The sequence below is a fragment of the Nyctereutes procyonoides genome, unplaced genomic scaffold (assembly GCF_905146905.1).
Source record: "Nyctereutes procyonoides isolate TBG_1078 unplaced genomic scaffold, NYPRO_anot_genome, whole genome shotgun sequence".
NCBI lineage: Eukaryota > Metazoa > Chordata > Mammalia > Carnivora > Canidae > Nyctereutes > Nyctereutes procyonoides.
In genome coordinates this window covers 37658829-37684999 of record NW_026575048.1, presented here as the reverse complement: position 1 = coordinate 37684999, position 26171 = coordinate 37658829, and the positions used below count along the sequence as shown (strand labels likewise).

Here is a 26171-nt window from a genome sequence, read left to right as displayed (position 1 = left end):
CGTTGGGATCCCTGGGTGGCGCAGCGGTTTGGCGCCTGCCTTTGGCCCAGGGCGCGATCCTGGAGACCCGGGATCGAATCCCACGTCAGGCTCCTGGTGCATGGAGCCTGCTTCTCCCTCTGCCTGTGTCTCTGCCTCTCTCTCTCTCTGTATGACTATCGTAAATAAATAAAAAAAAAAAAAAAATTAAAAAAAAAAAAAGCATTTAAAATTGTCATCGTTAATAACATGTTATTGTATAAGATGACTTAAATGGGCCTGTCTTCGCTGCTTCCTGCTGTTTCACTATTCCCTCTGTTTTCCTTTTCTTCTAATTCCCTTTTTAGTCCCTAGACAGGACAAGAAGGCAAGAGACTATTTCTGGTCTTCACCCTGTCCCTGACTTACCACTGTGACTTCTTTGGGCATCCATTTCTTCCTTAAAACAGGATTTGCACTAGGTGACTCCTAGAATGAACTCAGAACAATTGGTTATTTACCCAACTGCTGGCTCAAATGACACTAACTGCTGTATGGTAACAAGAGTATGTAAAATGTGCTCTCTCATACTCTGATTACAGGCTAGTTGGACAAATAAGACATCCTCATGAAACAGTAACATTGTCCATAATGCAGGCAGTCTTTGAACTTAGGAAATTTTTTTTAAAGATTTACTTACTTATTTATTCATGAGAGACACACAGAGAGAGGCAGAGACACAGGCAGAGGGAGAAGCAGGTTGCCTGCAAGGAGCCCGATGTGGGACTCCATCCTGGATGCCAGGATCATGCCCTGAGCCGAAGGCAGATGCTCAACCGCTGAGCCACCCAGGCAACCCTGAACTTAGGAAATGTTAAATGAAAACGATCTATTTACACAGGATTTTTTCTTCCAATCCTGACATCCAGTTTTTATGTAATAAATCCAAGTGCAGTTTAGTATTGTTTTTAAAGAACATAAAATAGGAAATCATAGTAAACATCAATCACAGTTTTATTTGTGTGATAGATTATCACATTAAGTTATGTACAATTTGTATCATTTTTCTTTTTAAAAAAAATATTTATTTGAGAGAACACACAGGTGAGTTGGGGAAGGGGCAGAAAGAGAGAGAGGGAGAGAAGCAGATGCCCTGCTGAGTGGGAAGCCCCACTGGGGGCTCAGTCCCAGATCATGACCTGAGCTGAAACTAAGAGCTGGACGCCCAACTGACTGAGCCACCCAGGCACCCTGTATCAGTTTTCTAATACCATCTGTATTCAATATCTGTTGCTATGGAACAAATTGGCCCAAATTTAGCTTAAAACAACAAACATTTATTACCTCATAGTTTCCAAGGGCCAGGAATCTGGAGTGTTTTAGCTGGGTGGTTCTGGCTTCCAGTCTCTCCTGAGATTATAGTGAAGCTGTTGGCCAGGGCTGTGGTCATCTCAAGACTCAACTGTGGTTCAAGGATCCATTCCAAGCTCAGTCACATTAGTGTTGCAGGCCTTAGTTCTTCACAGGCTGTTTGGTAGAGGGCTCTGTCGGTGTCTCTAGGATGTGACAGCTGGTTTCCTCTAGTATGTGTTAGATAAGAGAGGGGTCAGAAGGAAGAGGGAGGGTAGGATGGAAGGATCTTGCTACAGTATGCCACCCTTACATATGCCATGGCTTTCTTTATAAACTAATCTCAGAAGTATCTTGTATCACCTCTTCTGTGTACCATTGGTCACACAGACCAATCCTGGGACTTTGTGGATGTGGATTATCTAAAGGCATGAATAACAAGCAGTGGGGATGATCATCTTGGAGGTGCCTTCTAGACATTCCCATTGTTTTTATAGCTTCAGGGTCTGGAATTAGGATGATTTCTCCAGTACTACTTTTAGAGAAATCTAGGAACTGAGAAGTAATTCTGCAATACCATTTTTATTGTTTTCTTCTTTCATTATATATTTCCTTTAATAAAAACAAAATTGTGGTTTAAAAAACATTTGCTATTTTCAGTCAACATTTTATTTTAGCTTTTTATATGGAAAATTTCACATTTCGGAAAGGATAAAGAACAACATAATGAACTTTTATGTACTTATTGCCCAGTTTAAAAAATCACCAATTCATGGCCAGTTTTGTTTTCATCTATACACCATTCTCCACTACCGTGGTTATTTTGAAACAAATCCCAGTCATAATTTCATTATATGTATTTCATTACGTCTCTTTGAAAATTAGGGAGGCTTTTAAACATCTCAGTAATACCAAAAAATTTAACAATAATCTTTGGTAACATAAACCCATAGGTTAAATTTCTCCTATTATCTTATCCTTTAAAAGTACTTTTTTTGGGTAGTATTTATTTATTCATGAGAGACACAGAGAAGGAGGCAGAGTCACAGGCAGAGGGACAAGCAGGCTCCCTGTGGGGAGCCTAATGCGGGACTTGGTCCCAGGACCCTGGGACCATGACCTAAGCCTAAGGTAGACGCTCAACCACTGAGCCACCCAGACGTCCCTAAAAGTATTTTTTATAGTTTGTTGGAATTAGGATCCTAAGAAGGCCTATATATTGCAAATTCCATGCTCTTTGTAGTTTTTTCTTAGAATCTTACAATTTTGGATTTGAATATTGGCATTGTTCATTTCATCCATCCCCATCTTTTTATAGACAAGAAAAGTTGCCAAGGGTCATGTGGCTGGTTTGTTTATGATTAGAGCTGAGATTTTCTGATTTTTAATCTTGGGTGCTTTTCATTTTAAGCAGAAAATATTTTTAAGACATGCCTTTGAAAGAAAGTTTTCTACCCTTTGATACCTCGGCATATTATAGACTATGACATGGATACAGATCCTTATCACTTGGCTTTGGGTTGTCAACCTCCAAGGTTCAAGGTATATTTATTTCAGTTGTCAGTCCCCCTCAGGGCCACATGGTGGTGGTAACCACTGCTCTCGCCTTTTGTCAGACCCTTTGAACTGTTAATATGAGGCATGTCTATAAAGTGAATCCTAGGACTGTCCCAGTGTGGTGTTCTCAATTTGCTGAGCTCATTTAGCCATTCTGGACATCCTGCCTTTGATACAGTCTGCTGAGTGTATATATTCTTTTGCTTATTTTCATTCAACATGGTAGCCTGGAAAACACTCTGTATCAATTCAGTTCTTATTTTAGGAAGGTTTTTTGTTTTGTTTTGTTTTTGTTTTGTTTTTAAATACTCTATTACCATAAGCTTTAGGAGTCCATGATATTGTCTTAAATAGCAGGTCACAGAGAAGGAACTCTTAGCCTGGCATTGGGAGCCTTCACTGTGTGCTGTTTGCCTTCTTCTGGCTCCCAGGATGAATTAACTTAGTTTTGCCATTCATAGAGCTATATCTCCTACCTCTTAGTGGACCATTTGGATTTAGGAGGGAGCCTTGTTCAGGACTCTGTGTCAGACACTGAAATCCAAAAGAATGCTGAGAATCTTTGCCACGTGCTCAGAGTAAATGATTACGGTGCTTTTTCTTGTCTTCCACAGGCCCGTCAGCTCATCTTGCAATATGGCTTGACTCTCAGTGACCTGGACCGACACCCAGAGGTAAGAGAGGGTTGGGCTGCTGTGTCTTCATCCTTTCTTATGGCTGTCACTTGCTCATGGGCTCTGGATATCTTGTTGAGTCTAAGAGAAAGGTCAGTGAGTCATACTAGATTTTCTCCTGGGATTTTGAGTATTAAATTTGGCTAAGGTCACAAGAGGAGAGGTTGTTAGTTTCCAGTACATGCCCCGTGGTTTAACCCTGAGGGCTCAATATGAGTGTAGTGAAGGGGGATTGGACAAACCCAGGGCTGGACCCAGAGCTTCCGGGGATCCTTGTACAGAAGTATGAGTGAGCTAGCCCAGGGAGCTTACCACTAGGTGGAGATAAGAAGTAATCGTCTGAGGCAGCCATGGAATTTGCAAACAGATTATAATTAAGTGTTGTGGCAAAGATGGTTATTAAACACATGGGCAATTCAGAGGAAACTGAACTTGATGAGAGTGAGCAGCATATTAACAACTAGCTTTTACTGAGCCCTTCCTGTATACTATGTATTATGCTAAGTACTATGTTTGTATTCAACTACTTAATATCTCCAGTAGTCTTGAGGGTACATACCATCATTACCCCATTTTACAGGTGTGAAAAAGACACAGAGAGGGCAAGCCATTTGTCAAAGCCACGCTTTCTGTAATTGGTAGAGCCTGAATATGAATTCAGATGCTTTTGGCTCTAGAGCAATGCTACTAGGTTTTGTGGGGAGAGGTGAAGTTTGAGCAGAACTGTGAAGGCAGGGTGGCCATGGCAGGAGAGTGCATTCCAGAGAGGAGTAGTTGAGAACCAGGGGCATTGGGCATATGTGGATAACCCCCAGGCTGGCTGGGGTGGTAAGGACCGAGTGAGTGGTATGCATTGGTGCATGGTGGGAGAGGAGAGGCTGGACTGGAAGAGTGGAAAGGGTTATGGCAGCTTGAGAACCAGACTGCAGATGGGGACCCGATGGTCTACTAATCTGTGTTGTCCTGGTACACGTGGGCCTTAGAGAGTTTAGTAAGAACCATGGGAAGGGCTCACTGTGGGATTTCTGTGGACAGAGCCAGGGCAGAGTGTGAGTCAGTGTTCAGCACTGTGAGGAGAGTGGTTTGGGCAGAAGATAGGCCTGGAACTCACACAAAGAAGGTTGCAGTCTTCCAGGCCCCCAAGAGTTGCCATGATGTAGCCTGGCCCTGGAGTTTGTGCAGGGTGTGGAGAAGCAGTATAGCCTCTCTTTTCAGACAAAGAGCAGAATCTGAAAGCATGGAAACAAGGTGAAGCTGAAGCTTTGTGCACTTTATACTTGTGCCATGCCAGGCATCTTAAACTGACTTGTACCCTGAGGTTTCTTCATACAGCTGCTTTAAATAACCATACTTAAGACTCCCACACTGTCTACTTGGAGTCCAGAAGTGTCACGAAATACTTAGCTTCCTTGATTTCAGATCTTGAAAGATGAATGAACCCACCTGCCCCTGACTGCTCCTGGGGTTGGTGGTAGAATTTCCTAACAGTGGGAGTGGGCATGCCTGGACAGGTGCTTTGGCGGGGTCATAGTCAGGGTGCCTCAGATAATTTCCAATTGCAGATCAAATGTGTGTCAGCTTTATAACTCTTCATTGGGTTTTCTCTCTGTGCTGGAAACTGCCTTTCTTTTTGCCACTTTAGCATGGAGACTTCTGAATCAGTGTTTCTCGGCCTTTTTTCTGTTGCCCCCCTCCAGTGAAATTTTAATACCACAGGTATACTGTGTATCTTTTCTGTACTTGGGGGTAATGTCACCCACATTGGGATTGTGTACTCTTAATAATTCTAGCTCATCCACAGAGATGCCTATCAATGAGAAAAGGGAGTGTAATGTGGGTAAGAACTAGACCCATGTGTGGCTTCCAGGCTCCATATTTGTTTCTTGGTGACTTTAGTGGAATAGCTTAACCTCTCAGAGCCTGTTTTTTGACTGATTAAATGGGAATAACTCTACCAAACTAATAGGGCTGCTGAGGATCTGATGAGTTATTACATGTTCAAGCTTTGCACAGAGCCTCCCCTCTAATGGCTCTCAGTAGTTTCTGTATCTTTCTTCTCCCCTCCCACAGATTGACCTCGCAATTGATGGTGCTGATGAAGTAGATGCTGATCTCAATCTCATCAAGGGTGGTGGGTGAGTGTTGTGGGGACTTTCTTGCTGAGGAGTATCTGCCAGTTAATCCTTAGCAAAGCAAGGTGGAAGACAGAATAAACAAATGGCCACTGTGATGTATGTGAGCTTGTCTTTTTTCTAGGAAGTTGATGGTTGTTAGAGCCAGTTTGGCATTTCTAGTTATGAGTAGCAGTCTGCTAACCAGGAACCTGGGTCTCTTCAGTGAGATTATTCATTTTACTGAGTTCTCTGTATCTGCATTCTTCTGCTGATTCGAATTTTAAAAACTGTATGAATTAAACCAGATATGTTGTTGGGGTAGATTATTAGGTCTGTGGGAATTAGTTTGTGATCTTTGCTTATAGCTGCTCTTAACCTCTGTGAGCAGTTAGTTGTACATTTATTTATTCACTTGGAAAACATTGAGTATTTCTTAAATGTTGATTTGGGGGTAGGGAATGGTGGATTGAAGAAGGCAAAGTCCTGCTCCGCTATTGTAATTAAGCAGACTGCAATGACACAACATGTTTAGAAACATACCGTACACTCTGCTTCATCACCCCAACTGTCAAATAGTAGATAGGAAAGGTTGTTCAAAGCTTGTCCTTCTTAAGTTATAGACCCTTCCATTCATGCCATCCATGCTCAGATGACTTTTCCTTGAGCACAGATATATTTTAGATAGGAGTGTGCCTGGCCTGACTGGGATCCATTTCTCCCAGACATAGGCTCATTTACCAGAAGCAACATGTCTTAGCTCAGGCTGCCTTAACAAAATGCTGTAGTCTGGGTGGCTTCAGCAACAAGTAATTTTTAAGAATTCTGGAGACTTCTGGCTTGAGTTGGCTGCCTTATCATTGTGCCCTCAGGGTGGAGAGAGAGCAAGTGAGCTCTCTGGTGTCTGTTCTGTTAAGGACATTAATCCTATCAGACCAGACTCCTCCACCCCTCCAAACACTTTTAACCATAATTACTTCCTTAAAGTAATGTGCACTTGGGAGTTATGGCTTCAATATATGGAATTGGGAAGGACACAGTTTAGTCCATTGCCCAGCATGATGGAGTTGAGGATCTCCCTTTAAAAATTATAAATTCAATTTCTCATTAAGTAGATTTGGGTTTCCTGTATCTGATCTTAGTTTTCAAATTGAGTTTGTGTCCGACCCTGTATTCGTTTGCCTCTTCCCATCCCCAGAGGCTGTCTGACCCAAGAGAAAATTGTGGCCGGCTATGCCAGTCGCTTCATCGTGATCGCCGACTTCAGGTACAATGTTGAGTGTTCTGAGCTGTCCACTGGGGGCAGGGGTAGATCACACCCCAACCTCATCCCCATTTTATAGAGGAGGATAGAGAAATGGAGGGGCTGTCTGGCTTTCTGAGACTGATGGCTAAGACTGAGGGAGTGTCTTGAAGGGTTTTGTTCCATTTTCATACTGAAGGTAAATATTGCTATGTTTTGTGTCCATTGGAAGGAGGAGGAAATAGCTTGTCACTCTTGTGACAAGAGCATGTCCTCATATATCACTCATTTGATCCTTGTAGGAAGGACAGGCCTTGCCCACGGGCAGTGACTCAGCATGCTCTGCTTCCTCTGGACTCGCACATAACTTGTGTTGTGCAGAGTCTCTGACCAGGCTCTCAGATTCTCCTTCAAGGAGTCTGGTAGATGGTGCTTATGCTGAGCATGTTAATTAAAAAAAAATTATATTGACTTACAAGATATTATTACTGTAGAAAGAACGTAAATAATAAACACCTGGATAGCCACAAGCTAGTCATAACCAGTTTTAACATTTTTAAAAGTCATACTTATTTGAAATACCTCATTTCTTAGCTAGTAAAACAGCCCAAACATTAGCAGCCCGGTGTGTTTCCCTGCTCTCTGCCCACTTACTATGTCTGAATTTGGTGTTTGTCTATACCATTGAGCTTATTTATATTTATTATACTTTCTGACTTTCTTTCCAGGAAAGATTCAAAGAATCTCGGGGATCAGTGGCACAAGGGAATCCCCATTGAGGTCATCCCAATGGCCTATGTTCCCGTGAGCCGAGCTGTGACCCAGAAGTTTGGGGGCGTGATTGAACTTCGGATGGCTATCAACAAGGCAGTAAGTGGTCAGGGAGGTTTCTCAAGGGCATTCTAGCTTCTTGATGTGGTGTCCTCCTTTTTGTTTCAGTTAGGTCCCTCTGTGTATAGCCTGGGTAGTCAGCTTTTATTTATTTTCATTCAGATTATTGGTTTATTTTTATAGAGTACTAGCTTTAGTAGTTCTTATATTCAAACTCGTGTAGATAATATGACACTTAATGCAGTGCATATTTTCTGTACAAGTGAGGAAATTGATTCTTTTTCTTGGTCCCTTGGGGTCTTATGGTCCTCAGGTGATTGAATCTTTGTACCTTGTGGTCTGGACTACCGTGCTTCCCAGTGGCTAAAAATGGCTTTGGGAGGCACCCCAGGGCAGGAAGTTTTCCAGGTTCCATGGTATAATTTTCCTTTTCTCCTCTTACTTCATTCTGCGACAAGAAGTAGAATTTCCTGGGGGATGTGAACTCTTCCTTAGGAATACGCTTTGGAAACTTAGTGCAAATGTTTCTCTTCTACTTCTAAAGTGGGCTGCACAGAACTTTTTTTTCCTCTTACACTTAAATAAACAAGCAAAAGTAATAACCCAAAAGCTAACTGTATTTATAGACATGACTTTATAACAGGTTTAGAAGATACAGAAGAGAAAACAGATTATCTGTGACTTTACCCTGATGCATTTTTATGTTGATTTTTTTTTTCCTGGCGTTTTTCTGATGTTTTAAAAATCAGTCCTAATTCTAGTGGTTATGCAGAGCTCTGGGTCTAGTTCCCTCTGTAGCTGAGAGGTTCGGAGGAGACTGTTGGAGAAGGGGGTTCTCTCTCATGGCTGGGGTGACTCCAGACAGGAACCCAGCATCCTGCCTTCTTGGGGCTCTTCACTGATCTCCCATCCCCTCACCTCCAACCTGCAGGAGCAGCCTAGTTTCCTTGCCTGTGACTATAGTGCTCTGTCCACATTCGTGGTCCCAAATGCCTACTAGTGCCCAAAGCTGTGGAGGAATTTTGGGTTAATTATCTAAAACTACCCTCTGCTCTTTTTTGGAGCCCAGAACATGTCTCTGCTTCCTGTTTTGGTGGGACTGCCTGCGAGGTGAAGTGATGGGTGCAATAGCACTGCCTTATTTTTTACTGGGCACCTAATGTGAAGCAGTGAGAATGTCCACCGTGTGGATAGTCTGCTTCTGTTGTTCTAGTTTTTCATTCTAGTAATAGCCAATTGGCTATTATTAGCCAATTAGTGAACCCGTCCTATGAGCCCTCACTGTGGTAAATGCTTACCCCTATGGTTTATACATAAACTGCTTTCTCAAGTATGTATCATTATCCTCTTTTTGTAGTTGAGGAATCTGAGGCTCACAGAGGTTAATAGCTCCTCTGAGCCTCCTCTATACCTATGTGGCTTCAAGACTCAAATTTTGATGCCAGAGTTCCTGCTCATTACTTCTTCATAGCACTGCCTTCTAGAAAGCAGGAGGTGGGGTACTGGCTGGAGCAGGTTAATTAAGATACTTGTCTGTGGGCATCCCCTTCACTTTCTTGCCCCTCTCTCTCTGCCTACCTGTATTTATAACTTCTGTAAATGTGGAAAATCATACCTTCTAGGGTCCCGTGGTGACGGATAATGGGAATTTTATCCTTGACTGGAAGTTCGATCGGGTGCATAAGTGGAGTGAAGTAAACACAGCTATCAAAATGATCCCAGGTAAATGTGATCCCATGGGATCCCTCGGTGGCGCAGCGGTTTGGCGCCTGCCTTTGGCCCAGGGCGCGATCCTGGAGACCCGGGATCGAATCCCACGTTGGGCTCCTGGTGCATGGAGCCTGCTTCTCTCTCTGCCTATGTCTCTGCCTCTCTCTCTCTCTCTGTGTGTGACTATCATAATAAATGAATGAATGAATGAATGAATGAATGAATAAAATATATATATATGATCCCAGTAGTGTTCATTGAGAATAGACACCCAAGCACTTTGTAACTGTCCCCGGCCATAGGAGGCACAGTGGGTGTGGGTTTTGTAAGACTTGGTTGGAAAGAAGAATTTCCTTTGTGCTATGCTTGGAGTTTCTGACTTCATGCCTTTGATTCCTCCCCACCCCCCCAATAGTTATTACTTACCTAGCAGCTTGTTGGTTGTGCATTTACAACCCATTTTAGTTGGGAGAGGCCTAGAGCTGATGGAGTATCAGAGGGGATTTGCCTTAAAATAAGCTCACCCTCTCTGCATAGAGCCTTCCCTTCCAGAAGCTTAACTATAGCCTCTTTCATTTCAAGAAGTAGGCTGTCTTCTTGAGCAGTGGGGAATAATGACTCTGTTCACCCACACTCATTAGATATGTACCACAGGCCGGGTGCTGTGCCACATGTTACAGGGAATGCTCCATCTATAGAACTTGGAATCTGACTCAAGGAGAGTTCACATATACCTAGGGAGAGTGTGCATGGCTATGTAGAAGCCATGCCTACAAATAAGATGGAATGCTAAATTTGCTAGAGAAATACCAAGAGTCTAGAGTGCACATAGGTTGCTTCCTTTGGAGAGTGTGTGAGAAAGTTAAGGAAGAGAGGTGGCTTTTGATCTATGCTTTGGCATAGTGTAATCTAGACATTGCATTAAGTGTTTAAAAATGTCTTATTTGATTGTCCAGTTGGATGAGATAGTTATAAAGGAGAACATGGATCATGGAAGATTACATGACTTGCCCAAGGGCTACAGTGCCAAGAGGGAGTCCTTAATTCCTTGAGTTGAGGAGGGGTGGTATGGCATGAACATTTGGGTTGGGAGAGCCTCTAATGCTAATAGTAGGGTCTGGGGCCGTGGGTGAGGCTGGGTGGGCAGTGTAGAGGTGAGTCAGGCATCCAGGCCAGAGGAGGTATCAAAGGTCCATGCAAGGGGATTGGATGGAGGGAGCAGATGTGAGAGACATTAGCCTTAAGATTTTGAGAGACTAAGACTCTGACTGGGAATAGTCCATGGCATAGAATATTCTTGGGCCAGAACAAGCTAATGGGGCAGGTAAGATCAGTTTAGCAGATTGTAATGGCTAATAGTAGATTCAAGAGCAGACTGCCTGATGGGGTTCCTAACCCAGCCTCACTCTGCCAGTGTGAATTTTGTGCAGTTAGTTGATGTCTTTGTGACTCAGTTTCTTCCTCTGTGAAAGAAGCTAATACAAGTGGCTACTTCATAGGATATTTGGATTAAATGAGTTAAAATGATGCCTAGCACATAAAGGAGTGTTTGTTGAATGAACACATCCCTAGGAAGAAAGGATAGTATTGTTAAATATGCTAGATTCTTTTTTTTTTTAATATGCTAGATTCTAAGTAATCCATGCTATTTAGGAATGAAAATGATGTGACTATATGCCATGTAATAAGCTAATTCTTCCAACCTTACTGTAAATTTAGTCTGCTCTTTTCCTTTGACTGACAGTCTTGGAGCAGATTTATTAAGCAAAAAAGAAGAGTTGTATTAGGCTTTTTCTCTCAGTACTCTCATTTAATAGAAGAAGTAATGAGCCAAGAGGGCAAGAGGAAGAGAAGATGTAGAGGTCACCATAAGCAGATGGAAACATTTGCCCCTAACGATAATGCAGATAGACCAGGGGATTGCATAGGAGCAGCTCACCAGTGGGGGCTTGATTTCTCTGGAGGTGGATTTCTTGCAGTGCCCACTAGGTAGCTCTGTTGCTCCTGCTCAAATCAGAACCTTTCTTGGCTTATTGAGACATTGAGCTGTCCTTCATGAGGAAGTTTCTCCCGTATTTGCCCTCTGCCTCAGTCAGTAGAAGTAACCTACTTACTGAGAAGTTACTTATTTTTACTCAATTAAGTACAAGCCTAGAGAAGTTCAGAATCTTAGTAGGAACTTCAACTGAAGAAAAAGAGAGGCTAGATGTTAAATCCTGCCACCAGAAGCATTGGTGTGATTTGTTGTTTCTCCTGTTCTCTCTCTTCTTTCTCTGGTCTGTTTTGATACTGCTGGACCAAAATGCAGGGAAGGGGAGCAGGGCAAGTTTCCCTGTCTGCCCCTGTCACCCTGCCCTTGCCCTGTGTACATTTGTGTGTCTGAAGACACTTACAGGACAGCTGTACTGGTGCCTGCCTAGTGACTTCCTCCCTTGGATATGCCACTGGGTTCCACCCAGAGCACAGAGGCTCTGTAGAAGGGCCAAAGCTCGTGGGTTCTTGGCCCCTTGCTCACAGTAAGCCACCTCTGTCTGCCCTTTCCACTACTGGGTGGGTCAGTAACCTGAAGATGGGGTGCCCTAAGATCAGACTTGGCTCCTGCCATTCATCTCTGCTCTTTCTCTGAAGCCTTTTCTGAATCTGGTTTGACTTTCTTTTGGATCAGGGGGAAGCTGTCACCTTGCATTAACAGAATTGTTGAAAAGGATGGGTCTTGTGTGTCCCCTGTGTGAAGTCTTTGGGAGACTTCAGTTGGTGCGGTGGTGTGCCAGAGCCGTATGTTTCTCAGCAGCTCCTTTCTCTGCTTCATGACTCTTTCTCACTGATAGGTATTTTTTTTTATGTATTGGGAACCTTCTTGCTAAGTTTCAGTTTTAAAATCTTTTTTAGTTGATGTTCTTCAAGATTATAAGAGTAAATGGTGAAAAGTCTCTTCCTTCTTTCCCTCCATTTTTTTCCCTGTTAGATGGTGCTAAACTTGCCCTGCATGGATTGCACCAATTTACCCCTTTACTAGCAATTTTTCCTATACACTTGTCCATCAAACTTGTTTTCCTGATAGTTCGAACACCATTTTATTGGACATTTTACATGGCCTCTTTTGTAAAGTACCTCTTTAAGTCTTTGGCCCATTTTTCTACGAGGTGGTCTGTCTTATTGATTTGGAGAAATTATTTATATATTTTGATGCGAGTCTTTCTTTGGATATATGCATTGCAAATATCTTCTAGCACTTTGTGGGAAAACCTCTAAGGCTGATAGTGTGATTGAAGATAACTGGGTGTGCAAATAGCCAAAGCAATCTTGAGAAAGAAGAGCAAGGCTGGAGGTATCACAATCCCAGATTTCAAAATATACAACAAAGCTGTAATAATTGAAACAGGATGGTACTGCCACAAAAATAGACACATTAATTAATGGAACAGAATAGAAAGTCTAGAAATAAGCCCATGCATCTATGGTTGATTAACCTATAACAAAGAAAGCAAGAATATACAGTGGGGAAAAGACAGTCGTCAACAAATGACATTGGGACAACTGGACAGCTACATGCAAAAGAATGAAACTGGACCACTTTCTTACAGCTCTCAAAAATAAACTCAACGTGGGTTAAATATGACACTAAAGCCATGAAACTCCTAAAAACATAGGCAGTAATCTCTTGGACATTGGCTTTAGCAACATTTTTTTCTGGATCTTTCTCTCCAGGCAAGGAAAAGAAAAGCAAGAATAAACTACTGGGACTACATCAAACTGAAAAGCTTTTTGCACAGCAAAGGAAGCCATCAACAAAATGAAAAGGGAGCCTACTAAATGGGAGAACATATTTGCAAGTGATATATCCAATAAGGAGTTAAAATCCAAAATATATAAAGAACTCTTACAACTCAATACAAAAAACTAATAATCCAAATAAAACTGGGCAGAGGACCTCAATAGACATTTTTCCAGAGAAGACATACAGATGGCTAACAATCACATCAAGAGATGTTCAGTATTGCTAATCACCAGGGAAATCCAAATTAAAACCACAGAGAGATATCACCTTACAACTGTCAGAATGGCTAGAATCAAAACTAAGAAATAACAAATGTTTAAAAAAACAAAACTAACAACCCCAAAATCAAATGTTGGTGAGGATGTGGAGAAAAGGGAACCCTCATTCTCTGTTGATGGGAATGTAGGTTGGTGTAACTACTATGGAAAACCATATGGAGGTTCCTCAAAAGATTAAAAATACAAGTATTAGATGGTCTAACAGTTCTGCTGGATATTTACCCAAAGGAAATGAAAACAATAATTTGGAAAGATACATGCATCTGTGTTTGTTGCAGCATTATTTACAATAGTCAAGATAGGGGAGCAACAGAAGTGTCTGTTGACAGATGAATGGATAAAGATTTGGTATGTATGTGCAATGGAATATTATTCAGCCATAAAAAAGAATGAGATCAAACCATTTCCAACAATGTGGATGGACCTAGAGGGTGTTATACTAAGTGAAGTAAGTCATAGAAAAATACCATATAATTTCACTTACATGTGGGATCTATAAAATAAGACAAGTTTGAAAAAAACAACAAAAACAGAAACAAACTGGTTTTCATAGAGGAGGAGCAGAAGGATAGACAAAATAGGTAGAGGGGATTAAGAAGTCTAAACTTAGAGTTATAAAATAAGTAAGTCCCGGAGATGTAAAGCACAGTATGGGAAATAGAGTCAATGATATTGTAATAACTTTATATGGTGACAGCTGGAAACTACATTTACCACTGTGAACAACATGTAAGGTACAGAATTGTTGAATCACTTTATACCTGAAACATACTCTAGCCATATATGTCAACTTCAATTTAAAGAAAAAAGGAAAATAAATGGGAGCAGGGGTTACTTAGAGTAGTCATAGAGGACCTCTCTGAAGAGAGGACTTATCATCTGATAGCCGAAGGACAGAGAAGAACCATCCCCTTGAAGTGCTCAAAGATGAATAGTCCAGCAAACAGAATAACATGAGCAAAGGCTCTGAGGCAGGAAAAAAGTTGGCATGTTTGGATAGCATAGAAAGCCAAGATGGCAGGGGAGAAAGGGATTGTAAGAAGAATTAAAAATAATCAGAATCTTTTTCATTGTTCTGAGAGAGGAAAGACTTCAGAGCTGTCATTTGTCCAGTGCTGCTCAGAGTATTGCTCTTACTGACTGTATGGTCCTTGACTCTCTTCTTGCTTTGAGAAACTGAAACCTAAGGCTTTTTTTCATCTTTCATCCTGCAGGCGTGGTGGACACAGGCCTTTTCATTAACATGGCTGAGAGAGTCTACTTTGGGATGCAGGATGGCTCTGTGAACATGAGGGAGAAGCCTTTCTACTGACCCTGCAAGAGTGGAGCGTGTTCACCTTGAACCCCCAGCGTGCAGCTGAGGTAGACATGCCTCTCCAGGAGCCTTTGCCTTAATGCATCTGTGCCAGACAGACGGCTGGCGGGGCGGGGTGGGGGGGTTAACTCCAGTCTTCTGAAGTATTGTTATTTAATGTCTTTTTAAAAAGAGAAATATAAACATATATATTTTTACTATTAAAAATACTCAGTTTTTTTAATTAAAGTAGAACTTGATTTCATGTTTTATATATGAAACATTTACCAAAAAAAAAAAAAAAAAACCGCAAACAGGAAGAGGACTGTCTTTTAAACTTTTAACTTGAGTCTGCTGGTTAAGCTTCTGAATATTGGGTGTGCTGAGAAATGTAAATCAAAACTTTTCTTTAAGAAAACTGGTAAAATGAAGGGCCCAGCCAGCAGTGATTCCCTGATGCCTTACTGGAAACATTAGAGTTTACTTTTCTACCACATTGTTTTGTCCTTAGTTTTTGTTGTGATCACGCACAATCCTTGGGTCCCTGTTTTAAGATGAGGTTTACAAGAGTCTGGCAAGTGGAGCAGTGTGGTGTATAGTGACTCAGAGTGTAAACTGTCAGGGAGAAACTGTGGTTCTTTTGCTAAGATCCGGGGGTTCTTTCAGACCCCTGTCGTGGGAAGCAATTGGCCAGAAATACTTGCCAGTACTGCCAAAGCACTGCTGTGAAATGTGAAATACTTTTAAATCATTGTCTTTTTTGTTGTTAATATTTTTTCTGTTCCTTTATTATTACTTGCATGGTTCACCATCAGAAGTCATCTCCATACATTGTTTGAAAGTTGAAATAAAACAGTATGGTGCCGTTTTGACTCTTTGTCTTTACTGTTTGCAGAAGTTTTGCAGTAAAATAGGGATCAACTTTTCACCAGTTTACATTGGATCTTTGAGAAGAGGCAGAGGTTACTTGAGAAATCTTGAACCAAAGACTAAATAAATATTTCCTTTATTTCTGAGCGAGCTTGACATCAGTTTTATTCCATAGGCCTTTGTCAAACAAGACATTGTTTTCTTTGTTAATGGAAGATAACTCAGCTGAACAGAAGTCACCAATTATTCCCAAGTGTCATATTATTAGTCAGACCCTCAGTCCCAGAAGCTGGCGAGCATGAAACAAACAGGTTCCTTGTATTCCCTCCTTAATCTCTCACTGATCTTCAGATCGTGTGCCCTAGGGGGCAGTGCACTGTCCAGAAAGCCTCAGAGATGGGGAGAGGGAAGGCCGCCATCAGTTGGGTGGTAATTCTGGATGGGACTGAGGAGCCCAGCCTGCCAGGTGTTTGTGCTGAGGGCCCTCATTGCCCCTGTGCCGGCCTGCACTATACTCAGGACAGTCCTTTCCCTCGGGGTGCCCTCCATTGGGAGCCTTGGATTGTAACTACCCAGCGTGCTGGCGTCTCAGTCCCTACTAATCCAGGTGGCTGAATGAAAGTTAACAGAATTGGGTTTAGAGGCTCTCTTTTTCTTACCAAGTTCTTTGTCTTTCTCTTCACTCTCAAGTGCTTTTTAAAAATGATTGCCTCATACTTTGTTAGGAAGCCTGTTGTTAGGAGAGCTCTAGTTTTCAAGCCTCTTCTAGTCTAGATAAGTTTTGCACAAAATGGGCACAAGATCTTAGCCAAGAAAACTTGATAGAACTAATGTTTGAAATCCTTTAAAGCTCTTGTAGCATGGGTTAAGTTCAGGGATAAAGAACAAAGTTAAACTGGGTTTCTGAAAAACACCTGCATGCTCCACATCACATGGGCATTTTCAGTGGGTTTCAGGGGTGTTTGCACCTGTGACCAAAATGCAATCCCTGTGAGCATTGGTGTGAGGTTTTCCTTCTCTTGAAAAAAACACAAAACCCCAGCTATGCTTGAAGCACACATATAGAAGTTTGTTCTAAAAGTGTATTTTGATCGAATATTCTTCAATAAAATGGTTGTTAAATGCAATCTTGCAGTGATAAACTGGATGGAAAAAATTTGCAGGCACATGATGAATCAGAGGGGCATAGGGCAGGCTGCAGGTCTGGCTTTTGGGAAAGGTTATAACCCAGTTAAACAGCCACGCTTCTGGGAGGCATCAAAAGGGAAAATCACTTGCATTTGAATAAGATCTGTTCCATTTTGGTTTCAGCTAGAGCTCAAAAAATTTTGATTCATTTATCAATCTTTTCCTCCGTTGCCATCACATGCTAATTCCTAGTGGGCACTAGTGGGAGAGAGAGGACAGAGACCAGAACACCCCTTTTATGCTCTGGATGGTGGATGAGACAGGAAGGCTGAGGAATGCTGTGATGGAGCAGTGATGTGAAGGAATCGTCAGCATAGTCGGAAAGAGGTGGGAAAGGGGTTCTCAGGTGACTGGCACTGGCGACAGTTCCATACCTGCCATCATTCTGGGCCTTTGCCCTTAGGTCTTACAGCAACTTCCTGGTGGTGGTTCTCTTCAGTTGCAGGGTAAGAAACCGGAGTTCAGTTTAAGTAACTTGTTCAGGTTGTACTGAACCTGTACTTGGAAGCAGGCCAGACTTAACTGGCTGCAGGCCTTACTCCAAATTCAAGAGGGTTGTAGGACTCCGGTTGTTTGCACTCCTTAATTCTTATGTCCATTATTTGCAACTTGAGCCATGAGTAACTTGTTAAACAGTTACCGAAGTTAATGAAATGGTCTCTGTGTGTGTGCACACATGTCTGTAGGCTGATAGGTAATCCTATAAGATTAATTTCTAGTTTCTAATTTCTAGTTTCTGGCAGAACAGAGTAGAACATTGTACCAGCCTAGGGTGAGCCATGGGAAAGTGCACTTTGGAGAAGTCATCCTTCTCTGCCACCACTGATGGCTTCTCCCCTATGCTTGTTTCTCCTTTTCTCCCTGAGGCATGTCTCTCTTGGGAAAGGGTGTTGATGGTTAAGGACTGAGTTCCCTTTAGCTAAGATTCTTCAGGAATGTGTAGTTGAACAGAGTTGGTTTTATTGACTCATTGAAGGAGGGAAGTCACATGCCATGTGGGGCTGTGGGGTGTCTCAACCAGAGCATATTAGGGCTTAGAGGATTTGGGCTTGTGTCTGGTGCTTTGGAGGAGGGCTCAGGGAAGCAGGGCTCTGCTCTGGATTGGATTGGATTGGAAGCAGGAAAATTCTGTGATCAGGTGTTTTAAATTTTTACCAAGAAGGCAAGAAGAATGGAGTGAGGCTAAATCTGGGATTGAAAAAGAAGCAGCAGTCACTCAGCCAGAATATGGTGATGTCTGGTCCTTTTTATGATTTGGACACTTAAGATTTTGTCTATGTTGAGATGTAATTATGGAGTCCTCTAGTTTTTGTCTTCACCCACCACATCACAGAGTGGCCATGTCTGATGGAGTTGTGTGAAATTGTTAGTGTTCCACAGGAGAACACCTCAGCCTCGCTGTGGGTGCCAGGCCAGTACATAGCAACACCAAGACCTGACTGTAGCTAGTACAGGGCTGCGTTTCTCTTTCTCAGGATCTGCTCACCCCGGACCCAGGAGGCCCACATGTTCTTTTTTTTTTCTTTAAAGATTTTATTTGTTTATTAGAGAGCACGGTGAGGAGGGGTAGAGGGAGAGGGAAAAGCAGGCTCCCCACTGAGCAAGAAGCCCAACAAGGGCTCAATTCCAGGGCCCCAGGATCATGAGCTGAAGGCAGACACTTAGCCGACTGAGCCACCCAGGCGCCCCAGGCCTGCACATTCTATACAATCAACTCTTCTCTTTTTTGATCAACAATATTGAGCACTTGCTGGGCATTGGACACTGGGACAGAGGAGTCAGGCCACAGATATCCATAACGCAGCTCCAGCCTTCAAAGACTTCATTGATGCCATGACAACCACTTCTCATAACTCTTCAAATGCCTGTGTTTGCTCGCTTCCTGTCACACCTACTTAGCCGCTGAGACAGCCCGATTTAGGATAGTGTCAGCCTTCACTCTCCACTAACCCGCTAATCAGATGATGTTTTTGAATAGGTTCAGTGCCTTTGCTTTTTTAGTAACCAGTTTGTATCGCAGGACAGCAAAACACTCCAATATAGCCTAGCATTCAAATGTGCCCAGGTTGACTCTGCAAGTAAACATCTCTAATGGTGCTTTGAGAAGGTGGAAGTGTGTGTTAACATGGGTAGTGGATGGGGGTGCAATCCAGAGAGGGAGGGAAGGGCCTTCCCTGGAAGGGCAACTCTCATGTTCTGTGGACAACACCTAATGCAGACTGACGAATGAAATAGTCAGCATTGAAACCCATTCCTGTGTCGGATCACTGAGGAGCATCTCAGCAGCAAGATGGGAGAGGAAGCAGCTCCATGTCTGGGAACCAGAGCCCTGGCTGCATGTCCGTCGGCTTTAGCCCAGTGGCAGGGAGACTCGTGAATGTCTCCCTGGGTGACAGAACCACATTTGAGGGAGATCCAAGGTTCAGGTGTGTCCCAGTCTGAGTTTCAAATAGGAGAGTTGTGCTCATCCTCATTTTATGTCAGAAGCTGTTCTTAGTGCCGGCTGGACCAGTCTCCAGTCACGGATGACTTTTGAAGGTTCTAGAGCTCTGATCTGATTTTCACTGCCCTTGGCCCATGTTCCTCTGTGCTCGTGGTGCTGCTCCCCGTTTTTTTGTGAATCTGTGGCAGGTGTTCACAAGGTGAGAGCCTGCAGGGCACTGGCATCCAGTGCAGCATAGGTATGATCAGAACAGCACTGCCCAACAGAAATGTGAGCCACATATGGAATTTTAAGTGTTCACGTAGCCACATTAAAAAGGTACAAAGACACAGGTGAAATTAATTCCAGTAAAATATTTAATCCAACATATCTAAAATATTACTATTTTAACATGTAATCAATGTTTGACATTTTGTACTAAATCTTCAAAATATAGTATGTGTTTTACTTGAGCACATGTCGTCTTGGACTCGTCACTTTTCATGTGTTCAATAGCCACACTAGTGAATGACTTGACTATTGGTGAACTATTGAGTTCTGCTTCTAGAACTCAAGGCAACTCTGGTGATGTCCTTGTTCTGGATTTTTGAAGGATCCTTTGATTTCTCGGAGCAAGCCTGAGCATCTCCAGTGGCCTTGGATGTTCCTTAGGGCCCACAGCATTGAGTCAAAGGGAGGGCTTCCCAGGATGTCCACTCAATAGCCCCAGTTTGAACTCAGACCATCTATACTTCATCTATGCTTCTTGACCTTGTAAGTGACCTTAACTCCAGGAAAGAGAACACCATTCTTTCAGCTTCTAAGTTAAATGATTATTTTAGTTGTGCTATACTACTTTTTCTGAGAGGTAGGTGTGGTTAAGATACTAACCAACCTTGGTTGAGAATTCCAATCTTCCACTGACTAGCTTTTGGAGAAGTTATTTTATCTCTCAGTCTTGGTTTCCTCAGAGTCAAATGGGTATAATAATATTACCTCTTAGGGTTGTTTCAAGAGTTAAAAGAGGTAATTCATGCTTCAAACAGGGGGAGACCTGTAAAAACACTTATTAGATGCCAAATTGCTGTTAAACTGCTATGGACTTATATTTGCTAGGTTCCTTCCTTTTTTTCTTTTTTTTTGTATATTTTTTATTGGAGTTCAATTTACTAACATGTAGCATAACACCCAGTGCTCATCCTGTCAAGTGCCCCCCTCAGTGCTTGTCACCCAGTCACCCAACCCCGCCCCCCCCCCCTCCCTTTGCACCACCCCTTGTTCATTTCCCAGTTAGGAGTCTCTCATGTCCTGTCATCCTCACTGATATTTCCCACTCATTTTCTCTCCTTTCCCCTTTATTCCCTTTCACTATTTTTTATATTTCCCAAATGCATGAGACCATATAATGTTTGTCCTTCTCCGACTGACTTACTTCACTCAGCATCATACCCTCCAGTTCCATCCACGTCAAAGTAAATGGTGGGTATTTGTCATTTCTAATGGCTGAGTAATATTCCATTGTATACATAGACCACAGCTTCTTTATCCATTCATCTTTCGATGGACACCGAGGCTCCTTCCACAGTTTGGCTATTGTGGACATTGCTGCTGTGAACATTGGGGTGCAGGTGTCCCGGCATTTCACTGCATCTGTATCTTTGGGGTAAATCCCCAGCAGTGCAATTGCTGGGTCCTAGGGCAGATCTATTTTTAACTCTAAGGAACCACCACACAGTCTTCCAGACTGGCTGCACCCGTTCACATTCCCACCAACAGTGCAAGGGGGTTCCCCTTTCTCCACATCCTCTCCAACATTTGTTGTTTCCTCTCTTGTTAATTTTCCCCATTCTCACTGGTGTGAGGTGGTGTCTCATTGTGGTTTTGATTTGTATTTCCCTGGTGGCAAGTGATGCGGGCATTTTCTCATGTGCATGTTGGCCATGTGTATGTCTTCTTTGGTGAAATTTCTGTTCATGTCTTTTGCCCATTTCATGATTGGATTGTTTGTTTCTTTGCTGTTGAGTTTAATAAGTTCTTTATAGATCTTGGATACTAGCCCTTTGTCTGATAAGTCATTTGTGCTAGGTTCCTTCCTTGATGAACATGATTTGGTGGAGGCACAGTAGATGGGGAAAACCATGAGCTAAGTCATAGGTACATGGAGGTTCACTGCTTTCTACTTTTATCTGGATGCTGTATTCTATAACATTTTTCTTAAAATGGTTCACTAACTCTTGTCCTGGATTTTACTGAAAGAAAAAACTGTTGCAATAATTTTATATGCCTCAATGAAATGCCATATAAGTTTACTTAAGATATGTGTATGTGTGTGTGTGTGTGTGTGTGTGTGTGTGTGTGTTCTATCTGCGGAAGACTGGTACAGTAGGTGGTCATTTACCTGAATCTTGAAACAGAGTTTTTCAAGTTAAAATTTTTTTCAGCCTTAGTGAGTTAGAAGTCCAATTTATAAGTACCCATTTAAAGTGTGCAAGTCAGTGGTTTTTAGTATATTCACAGAGTTGTATAACCATCACCACAATCAATTCTACAACATTTTCACCAACCCAAAGAGAAACCCTGTGTCCATGAACAGGCACTCCCTATTTCCCCCCAAAACCTGCTCCCACCCCTCAACCCTAGGCAACTATGAATTCACTTCTGTCTCTATAGATTCCCCTTCTGGACATTTCATATAAAATGGAATCTTATACAATCTTGTATCTTGCTGCTTTTATTTAGCATAATGTTTTCAAGGTTTGTTCATGTTGTATCATGGATCAGTATTTCATTCTGTTTTTTTTTTATTGCTGAATGATATTCCACTGTAGCTAGACCACATTTTATTTATCCATTCGCTAATTGATGGACATTTGGGTTATTTCTACTTTTTAGGGTGAATGTCGCTGGGAAGAATCATGTACAACTCTCTGAATGGATATATGTTTTCATTGTCTTCTGTCTTTTTGTTGTTGTTTTGATCCTCCTTTACTATCTTCTTTTGATCTAAATAGGTATTTTTTTAGCATACCTTTTGAATTCCTCTGGTCTTTGTTTGTTTTACTGTATATATTTTAGTGACTTTCTCAGTAGCTGTTCTAGTTGCAGAGTTTTGAAGGAAGAGTGAAAGCCCAGCAGGCCAGGAGCAGTGGTGGGGAGAAGAGTGAGATGGAAGGAAGCATTCTATGAAGTGGGAACAGAATGTGTGAAGACAAGGGTTAGTGAGGACCTAGTAGATCCAGATAACTTGGGGGAGCTGTGTATGGCTCACCAATAATGCTGCCTCAAGGGAAGTATTGAGAAATGGAAGGCAGTGGACATATACTGAAGGGCCATGTTCACTATAGCTAAGGATGTGGGCCTTAATCCTACAGTGGGCGTTTTAGGCAGTGGAGTGGCCTGATCAGAGGACTTGCTGGCTTCAGGGAGATAGGTGGGATGGATGAGGAAGAGTCCAGGCCAGGGATAACAGTTATGAGTCTATGGAGGTGGTCTGAGGGGCTTCCCAGAGTACTGGAAGACTTTTTTAAAGGCTGATGGAATGTTTTCTTTCCGCTGTTTAGGGCACAGCAAGTCTGGGTTAGGAGAGATGCTTCTAGTGCCAGGAAATATTCTCCCCTGTGGCTATTTTGTCCCAGGCATTGGGCAGTATCACTACTTACCCTTAGGGCAGGAGCTTTGAAACTTCCTAAACCCAGTTAACTTGAAAGTGTTTCCATTAAAGTGATCAATTGTTTAATAATCCTACATATACAATAAGATTTAAAATGGAAGTAGGGGATGTAGTTCTTGGGAAGGAGACATGATTATCAGCATCTGTAGAGAAAAATCAGTATATAAAAAGCAGATACAAAAAGTAGATATTAAGTTTAACAGATTTTTAAAAAATTTCCCTATCATTTGAATCTCCTATTTCTTTTTTTTTAATAAAAATTTTATTTATTTATTCATGAGAGACACAGACAGAGGCAGAGACATAGGCAGAGGGAGAAGCAGGTTCCCTCCAGGAAGCCTGATGTGGGATTTGATCCCAGGACACTGGGATCACAACCTAAGCCAGCCAAAGGCAGATGCTCAACCACTGAGCCACTCAGGTGTCCCTGAACCCCCTATTTCTATTTGGTGTTATTCTTCCTGTGTGAGCTTGCTGTGGGCATATCTCCCCTGCCCTTCCACTGAAGTGGAAAGGTCTATTCTCCCTACTCTCAGGCAACCTAGGCTTTGCCAATTGGCTGTTCCTGCCCAGGGTTTGCCTGTAAAGACAGTATCTCAGTTACTATTGCTGCATAACAAACCACCATCATTCATTTGCACACAGTCCTGCAAGTTGAGTAGAACTTGGTGGGGATGGCCCATCTCTGTTGCATGTGGCTTCAGCCAGGGCAGTTCAGCGGAGGCCGAAATGTCTGGGGAATGCCCAGGTCTTTCACTGTCCATGGGCCTCTTGGACTTCCTCGTAGCATGGTGACTGGATTCTTGGAAAGGGCATTCTTATGGAAACTGCAAGGCTTCTTCAGAAATTGTACCATATCAGTCTCATGTTTGTTGCCTAAAGCAGGTCAAAATGCCAGCCTGGATTCAAAGAGGTAGAGAGATAGATTCCACTTCTTGAAGAGGGAAAGAATTGATGCAGAGTTTGCAGGTTGCCACAGGGATTGACAAAGATATGAGAACTGTTTAATGTTCATTCTGCTGGTGGCATCTAGAATTTGGTGCTGCATGGCAGCAGTGCCAAGAACAACCCTCAGGATAGCAGCATCAACACTGGTATTTATTAAGACCATTTTAGTCTCCTAAAATTGTTCTTGGTCATATTTCCAGTTTATCAGGTTCCCTTGGTTCTATTTCAACCTAATTTTCCAACCTTCCCATCCATTTTGGAACTTTATGGTATGTTTTTAATAAAACTCATTTCTGCTTCATTTGTCAGAGCCAACTCCTATTGCTTGCATCTCAGAACACTGATGCCCCAGTCAATAAGAGAGTCACTAAGAACGATGTAGAAAAATAGATAATTTACAAAAGAGGAAATGCCCACGACTTACAAATACCTGAAAAAATGTTCTACCTCATTAACAATAAAAACAAAACACATCTAAGTTAAACAGTAACAAGATGCCTTTTTGTTTTTTTGGGTTTTTTTTTTTTTTTTTTTGCCCAGCAAAGTAACAAGATGCCTTTTTGTTTTTTTTTGGTTTTCTTGCCCAGCAAATTATCAAATAAATTAATGTCATTAGGGTTGTGGAGGGCAGAGTGAGATAAACTCTCTTAGACTGCTGGCTAGGTTTGTAAACTCTGGTCTAACTTTTCTTCCTGGGGATTTTTTGGGCAATATTTATCAAGAATCTTATTTATTTATTTATTTATTTATTTATTTATTTAAGATTTTATTTATTTATTCATGAGACACACACACACACACACAGAGAGAGAGAGAGAGAGAGAGAGAGAGAGAGAGAGAGAGACAGGCAGAGGGAGAAGCAGGCTCCATCCAGGTAGCCCAATGTGGGACTCGATCCCGGGTCTCCAGGATCATGCCCTGGGCTGAAGGCCTCGCCAAACCGCTGAGCCACCCGGGCTGCCCTATCAAGAATCTTTAAATGAATCATTCCTTTTAAATCCTTTCTAAGAATCTAGTCGAAGTAAACACTTAAAAATGTGGATATAAATGTATGCCTAAAGATTTTCATGCCAGTCTTATATTTTAGCAGACATTGGAAATTCAAATGATGCAAGTCCATTGTGGTGCAATGTAATAAGATATTATGTAGCCATTAAAAAAATTGTAAAGAACTAAAGATACAGGAGAACTTAATAGAATGATACCAAGTGACAAGTTAACACAAAATTATTGACGTGGCATATAATAGGATCTAATTGAGAAAGTAAACCACTCTAGGTGTTTCGAACAAAGGGAATTTATTATAGGAAATGCTTCACAAGTGATGGAAAGGCAGAGAAGCCAACCATTATGTTGAAACAACCCAGAAATGAGCAACAGCAGGAAGCCACTTCACTCCCAGGGCTTCTGGTGTTGCCAGAAGTCGGGCAGTTGGTAGAATCTAGAACCATAGAGGAGATGCAGCCACTGGTGGAAAACTCCTCAAAGCAGAGAGAGGGACAAATATCTTGGCTTATCCTTTCTTCTCACTTTTCTGTCTTTTACCAGAACCTCCCATTAGCCCAATCTAGCCAGAAGCCAGTTGACAATGGAGCCAAGGGCAGGAAATGGATCAGAGGGTAGATGGGCAATGACTCTACCACAGAGCGTGATATCAACTAGGTATGATTTGTGCATATTAAATGTTGTTGAAAGTAGTTATTTTTTGCTGATGGGATTATATAAGATTTATTTTCATATGTTTTTCTGTATATTCTAAGAAACCCAAACAATATCATATTATTAAAATAGAAAAATGGCAAGCGTGTGCTGGAGAGATACCAAATAACATTTTTATGATGATACTAAGTTTGTAAGTTTGAATGTGATGCAAAAAGAATTGTAGACACTGGGTCTCTTTCATTAAGCTCTGGACTCTTGTCAGGGGCCTTCCAAGGGCTGCGTGTTCTCCTTTGGCAGGGGCCAGCAGGGGGCGCTCCAACCCAGCACACCAAGGCCTCCCTGGCTGAGACTGACACTGGGATTTCCATAGCCATCGTACAGCAGAACCCTAGGGGGGCATTGCCCTGTTGGCCAGCCAGGGCCCCCAGAGGTTTGCCCCTGCCAGTTTATTTCAGAGCTACCCCTTTTTCCCATTATAGGATTTTGGGAGGACTCGCAAGAAAGCCAACCACCATCAGAACTCGTGGGTCCTTCCTCGTCCCTTTGGAGTGTTTGGCATGTGTGTCCATTGAACCTTGAGCCTTACTGTCCTGATTATGCTTGCACAGAGGAACCAATTGTCACTGG

At 42.2% G+C, this 26171-nt stretch overlaps 1 protein-coding gene across 2 annotated transcripts in view; it reads left to right on the top strand.

The window, feature by feature from the left end:
• Window positions 1-15656, top strand: part of RPIA (ribose 5-phosphate isomerase A) — a 30938-nt gene extending 15282 nt beyond the window's left edge. For both annotated transcript variants that reach the window (XM_055327669.1, XM_055327668.1), the window contains 6 exons: window positions 3480-3539; window positions 5610-5674; window positions 6849-6917; window positions 7622-7763; window positions 9347-9446; window positions 14705-15656. In XM_055327669.1, the coding sequence (XP_055183644.1) occupies window positions 3480-3539; window positions 5610-5674; window positions 6849-6917; window positions 7622-7763; window positions 9347-9446; window positions 14705-14802 (534 nt within the window). In that variant the 3' untranslated portion in view covers window positions 14803-15656. The remainder of the gene's footprint in view (window positions 1-3479; window positions 3540-5609; window positions 5675-6848; window positions 6918-7621; window positions 7764-9346; window positions 9447-14704) is intronic.
• The last annotated feature ends 10515 nt before the right edge of the window (window positions 15657-26171 follow it).